Genomic DNA, 6479 nt, shown 5'->3' on the forward strand with positions numbered 1-6479 from the left:
TTTGAATGAAAATGCAATATCGGATGAATAAGACCTTGCTGTAAGAAGTGGTCATGTGATACACTAGAGGTGGAGAGTACAGCAAAACGTGGGCGCTCCGCTCCAACTCAAAATGAGGTTTGGATGGTAACAGAGTGTGCAGGCGCACGCGGGATGGGTCAGCTATTTAAACAGAGGCATGGAGACATAGTGATATCGTCTCTGAGGAAGCCGCCGAGCTGCTAAGAGGCGGAGAAACGCGTAAGACGTCTTCATTGCGTCCGGTACCGGCAATTTGGACTTTGCAACAGCCTTATTAAAGCCCCAATTTGGACACTCCGGATATGGCACCTCTAATGTGCTGAAGGCACCAGGAGCCGGGAGGCACTTTTCCATGCATTGTTGGAAGTGGGGCTTATTGTACAGGTGACACAAACATCTACTGTGCTCATATGCTATAGAAACTACTAATTGCTAGACTTGTGCTTATTAACCCACTAATAAAACCGGTATTCAGTTGGATCAATTTGATGGTTACCATCTGGGCATAAATGCTAGCAAAACAGCCCATCTGAATTGCACGGAGTTCAAATATTTGGGACTAATGCACTAATGGCATATTCATAATTTGCACTAAAGCTTAATTGAAATATATGTGCGTTTGCATAAGTTCCTTTGTGCAGTTAATTTGCATGTTGTTACTAACCGGCACGTCTTTAACAGTTTTAATTCATTTTAAATAATATACTGTGTTATTAATGGTAATAAAATATTTTACATATACCTATTAGCGCTGTTTTCTTTGTTTGGATTGTGTTTTGTTAAGGGCTGAGTAACCCCTTTAACAGCTGCTAGATATGTATGTGTAAGTAATAAATTATCCATTGGCTTATTAATTAACAGCCTATTTGTCTGGAGGCGCCGATTTTTTTCCTTGTACTCATAGGAGATCCCTGTCCTCTTACTCTGCGAGAGGATCTGTTATGGCAGGGGCCGTGTGTGTTCTTAGACTTACCGCGGTTTCCATTGACGACTTGGAGATTGAACGTCGGATTCCAGCCCGGAAGGGTATTTCCAGTGAGGTCTTCCCTACTCTTTTTCAGTCGGAAAAGAAGTAACGTCAAAACATTACCACAATATTTGGGGGGGAAGGAAAAAAATGTGTGTCTTGGTGTGAATCCAAGAAGGTTCCTACGGAAGAATTCCAGTTGGATCGTTTTCTCCTTTCTTTTCTTACAAGATCGTGTGGAGGCGATATTTGGTTGGGCTCGATTTAAGGTCAGATTTCAGCCTTATCGGTTGTATTCCAAGAAACAATTGGCCTCCTTTCCAGGGTTTAATACTCTCCTAAAAGGAGTCTAACACATCCATCCTCCCTTTGTGCCTCTGTGACACCATGGGATCTTTACGTGGTGTTGCAGTTCATGCAATTTCTTTGGTTGAACTTTTCAGTATGGTTAAGTTGAAATTCCTCACTTGGAAAATGGTCATGCGCTTGACCTTGGCATCTGCAAGGCGGGTGTCTGAGTTGGCGGTTTGGTCTCCAAAGAGCCCTGTTTAATCTTCCATGAAGATAGAGCGGAGTTGAGAACTCTGCAACAGTTTCTGCCAAAAGTGGTTTCATCGTTTTCACTTGAACCAACCTATTGTGGTGCCGGTGGCTACTGACGCCTGGGTGACATCGGAGTATCTTGATGTGGTCGGAATTTTTAAAATTTGTGTTGCCAGATTGGCTCAGATAAGGAAAACGGAGGATCTGTTATCCTATATGCTCCCAACAAGATTGGGGTTCCTGCTTCCAAGCAGACTATTGCACGCTGGATCTGAATTACAATTAAGCTTGCTTGTTTTACGGCTGGTTTGTCGTTACCGAAATCGGTGAAGGCTCATTCTACCAAGAAGGTGTCGGTTTATAGGCTTGCAGTACAGCTGCTTCGTCGGGTTCAAACAATTTTGCAAATATTCTACAAGTTTGATACCCTGGCTGTTGAGGCCCTCTAGTTTGGGCAATCGGTGCTGCAGAGTCATCCGCACTCTCCCGCCCGTTCTAGAGCTTTGGTATAGACCCCATGGTCCTTTTGGAGTCCCCAGCATCCTCTAGGATGTATGAGAAAATAGGATTTTAATACCTACCGGTAAATCCTTTTCTCTTAGTCCATAGAGGATGCTGAGCGCCCGTCCCAGTGCGTACTGTATCTGCGGTTATTGGTTATGGTTACACATGTTGTGTTTCCTTTGTCAGTCTGTTGCTGACGTTATTCATGCCATGGCATGCGGTATGCTATTATTGGTCGTGTTTACACACAGGTTGTGTTACAATTTCAGTCAGCATATTGCTGTATATTTTTTCATGCCGTCGGCTAGTGTTCTATTGAATGCCACGTTCTGCGGCATGTTGAGGTGTGAGCTGGTATGACGCTCACCGTGTTGAACAATAAATTTTTTCCTCAAAATGTCCGTCTCCCTGGGCACAGTTCTATAACTGAGGTCTGGAGGAGGGGCATAGAGGGAGGAGCCAGTTCACACCCATTCAAAGTCTTATAGTGTGCCCATGTCTCCTGCAGATCCCGTCTATACCCCATGGTCCTTTTGGAGTCCCCAACATCCTCTACGGACTAAGAGAAAAGGATTTACCGTTAGGTAATAAAATCCTATTATTAATAGATCTACAGATGACTGGATTTCAGTTAGGGTTTTTTTTTTTTTGTTTTAAATATTTTTCTACTAATATTTTTTTCAAAAAAGGTGTACATTTCCCAATATACAGATTTATAAGTTTGAACATTGTTTTCTCCAGAATAATGGCTTCGCTAAACCTTCTGAGATACTTAGTTATCAAAGATAATGAAAATGAAAATGAAGTAAGTACTATTTAGTGATTTCTTTTTTTTTAAGCATTTTCTCTAATTTCTTTACTCGTTTCAGTTTTTCATATTTTATTTAATCCATATAGTCCTACAATAAAGTGACTTGTGATTTTCCAAAGCCGTGCACATAACAATTCTGCAGCTTGTGTCATCAAGCTCAAATAACACTGTCCTGGGACATAATAGATTCCTAAGTGTAATTGAATAAAATGAAACCCAAAACAAATAATGTAAATACACACACAGTCTTCATCTAATTGCAGTAGTCACCTTTAGAGATATGTAATAAGGAAAAGACAAAGTCAGATATAATATCTTTAAAAAGCTGTTCATTGTGTAGTGATTCTAATGCAATATTTCTGCCGAGTAAGGATCCTCAGCTTCTGGAGTCTTATCGCCCCAGTTAGGCTGTGTTAAAGGGCACCATTCAGTAGTAGGGATTAAGACTGCCATCGTGCCCACTGTTGCGGCCTCAGGCCACTCTCGTTCTGAGGTCCCTTTTCTCAGTCTAGATACCCATAAGGACTCAATTCTATGGTCAAATCTATATGCAGCCCTGGCAGCCAGAAGCTTTGGTCCTTCCTTTATCACCTTATTCTGATAGTTTTATAATTCCCCTATTTCATTTGTAATTAATGGTGTGAAGGGTGAAAACTTTACTCTATACCGTGATACCTGGCAAAGCTGCCATTTCTTACCCCTCCTCTTTATTTTAACCCTCAATCCCCCCCATCCCCCCCCACACACACACACACACCTTTGTTATAACTCTCCCCCTTTTGTTACGATTCATATTTGTGGGACCTCGTCCTCTCCCTTCCTTCTATTCTTAAATTATTTGATTATTCTGGCTACATTTTGGGATTCTGTATAAACCCCTCCAAATCTGTAACAGTGGGGCAGATGTATTAAGCCTGGAGAACTGATAAAGAAGTGATAAGTGGAAGGTGATAACACACTAACCAATCGGCTCCTAACTCTAATTTTTCAAACCTACAATGATTGGCTGGTGCTTTATCACCTTCCACTTATCGCTGCTTTTTCACTTCTCCAGGCATAATACATGTGACCCTATGTGCTCTGGTGCCCATCAACACTGTTCGTCCCTTCCCTTCTTCCTGGAGAACACAGTAGGATGACACATGTGATCTGACCATGCCAGTTAAATGGGTAAACAATTGCCCTTGCCACGTGGTTATATCTGCTCCAATCCCTCCCACTCCAGTATTGGCATTTGGATATCCGTATTCAGTGACTCTGCTTATGCTGATCGTAGACTGCACTCTAGTTCAGTCAGTTCAGACAAGGGTAGAGTGATGACCCAGTAATCGGAGCGCTACACTGGAAGTTTATGGTGCTGATCTCCATTCATTGCTTTGAGTCGGTGGAACGACAGGCTGGAGGATCAGACAGGGTTGATAACCAAACCAAGCTATGAATGATTAGCATTCAGGATCATACACTGAACAATAATAATTCAGAACAGTTCATTGGTTGATCTGAACAATTATTGTTCACTGAGGGTGATTCAGATATGGACAGGGTTGCTGCTTTGAAAACAGAGGCGTGTCGCCGCCGAGTAGTGGGAGAGAAAAGCCCAGGATATTTTCTCGTTGGACAGAGATTTCCTGGCCTCTTACAAGCATCTGCGATGGGTGGCTTACGCGACCCCATGGTGTTGCAGTGCTCCAGTGCCTGCAACCTAGGATGCAGCTCTGATCGCGACTGCAGTAGGAGGCATCTCCTTGTAATAGATGCCTCCTGCTGCATTTCCATACAGAGCTATCGCTGTGCTTCCAAGGAAGCAGCAGTGATAGCACCTCCAACCACATCTGAATTAGCCCCACTGTGTGGCCAGCTATATTCTCTGTGTCTGTAGCGCAGGATCAGAAGGGTGGCAATGCAGAAAATATTGCACAGAATGATGGAGAAGTGAATTGTGATGATTAAGATGACGGCAAGTGAAAATCATTAGAACAGGAATTTTTTAACTCCTGTCCTCAGGTACTAGCAACATGTCATAATTGTGGATGTCTTTATCATGCACAGGTGAGTTAATTTATTTTGCTCAGTCAGCAATTAGCCCACCTGCTTCTACGGACAGGTTCCTCACATGACCTGTTGGAAAGACTTGAGTGTTGGGTTGAGAATAAGAATCACTGATTTTAGAACATCACAACACACACAATTAATTAAAGGGTAACTCCCCTTAAACAAATATTTTGCCTAATTAAAATGATGAAGCTTACTGAAAGGTTACCTGAAATAGAACTTCTGCCCTAAACCAGCAAACGGAAAAGTCAGATGTTGGCTGCTTCCATCTGACAGACATGTTGTATATAACTTTACCCATTGATTGAAGTGTTGCTTAGAAACTGTGTATTGCAATGACTGTTATCATGGCTACAGAGGTTGTTAAGACGGTTCAGTTATTGCAATGTGTCTGCCATGTGTGAGCCCTCCAACTAATGATATTGGGCATAGGTACGTTTCAAGTGCCAGGAGGTATAGTACTTCCCAGCATAAATGATTTTTAATTAGGTAAACATATTTTTGCTTTTTTTTTAGTACTGTTATGTATACAGACAATGAGAAAAAGAGACCTTGCCTGTAAGCATAGGATGTCTATATTGTATGAGCAATTTTAGTTTCCATTGAACAGTTTCCGTGTTTTAGTTGTTTGGCTAATGAAGTTTACCCCATATGTTTTGTCTTCATATTGGGCAGACAGGAATATGGACAGAGCTTTTTAAAATTGAACAGGATTTTTTGAAGCCTCTCCACACAGGACTGAATATGTCCAGAGCACATTATGAAGCAGAAATAAGAAGCACTAATGAGAAAAAGAAAGGTGAGAATGAGTCATTATATCACTATTTTGTTATCACCTTTCCAAAAACAGAACTGCGTGGTACTGTATCTGTGTAAGCAGTTTCCACTTGGATGAATCATCACCATGTCAGTCTGGCTTGTACGTTCACCTAGCACATTCTGCTTTACAGGGTCTCACTCGGAGAAGCCAGTGTGCTGTGTAAGCGCTGGGGGAAACAAACTTCCTGACATGACTCCTCAAATGCAGCTGCAGGTGTGTTGTTTGTGTAGCTGCAGCAGACGTCTTTTCTAGCCTATGAGTGATCAGTGTGTACTAGATTCCTCCCAGCACTGTGTAATGTTATTCTGCTTATCTAAAGAACATTAACTGTTTTGGACATTTTAGGTTCTACAGTCGGCTCTTTTCACATTCGATTTAATGGAAAGTGTCCTCGCCAGAGTGGAAGAGCTCATTGAAGTGAAACTAAAATCTGCACCAGAGGAGAAAATTGGGTCAAGTAAAGATGTTTAGGTTTTCTATTTGGTATTTATGAAATAAACACAGTTCCCTAATTTATAGTGGATTCATTGAATTTGTTACTCTAATCATTTTTTCATTAATTATATTTTTTGCTGTATAAAATCATCCACCTGGGGATCTCACTCAGGAGAATTTAGAATAGCAGAGTGCAAGGTATTTTTATAGCCTACATTATACTGAGTGTTATTATTATACAGTGATGGTGACCAGAACTTTCCTTTACGGGAGTGTGATATTATTCTGGTGCGTCTCTTCTAGGACTCATATACTTAGAACACACG

At 41.5% G+C, this 6479-nt stretch overlaps 1 protein-coding gene across 2 annotated transcripts in view; it reads left to right on the forward strand.

The window, feature by feature from the left end:
- GLMN (glomulin, FKBP associated protein) overlaps nucleotides 1–6234 on the forward strand; it is a 134527-nt gene extending 128293 nt beyond the window's left edge. For both annotated transcript variants that reach the window (XM_063939891.1, XM_063939892.1), the window contains 4 exons: nucleotides 2777–2840; nucleotides 5574–5697; nucleotides 5849–5931; nucleotides 6064–6234. In XM_063939891.1, the coding sequence (XP_063795961.1) occupies nucleotides 2777–2840; nucleotides 5574–5697; nucleotides 5849–5931; nucleotides 6064–6189 (397 nt within the window). In that variant the 3' untranslated portion in view covers nucleotides 6190–6234. The remainder of the gene's footprint in view (nucleotides 1–2776; nucleotides 2841–5573; nucleotides 5698–5848; nucleotides 5932–6063) is intronic.
- The last annotated feature ends 245 nt before the right edge of the window (nucleotides 6235–6479 follow it).

This window comes from Pseudophryne corroboree, chromosome 9 (genome assembly GCF_028390025.1).
Source record: "Pseudophryne corroboree isolate aPseCor3 chromosome 9, aPseCor3.hap2, whole genome shotgun sequence".
Lineage (NCBI taxonomy): Eukaryota > Metazoa > Chordata > Amphibia > Anura > Myobatrachidae > Pseudophryne > Pseudophryne corroboree.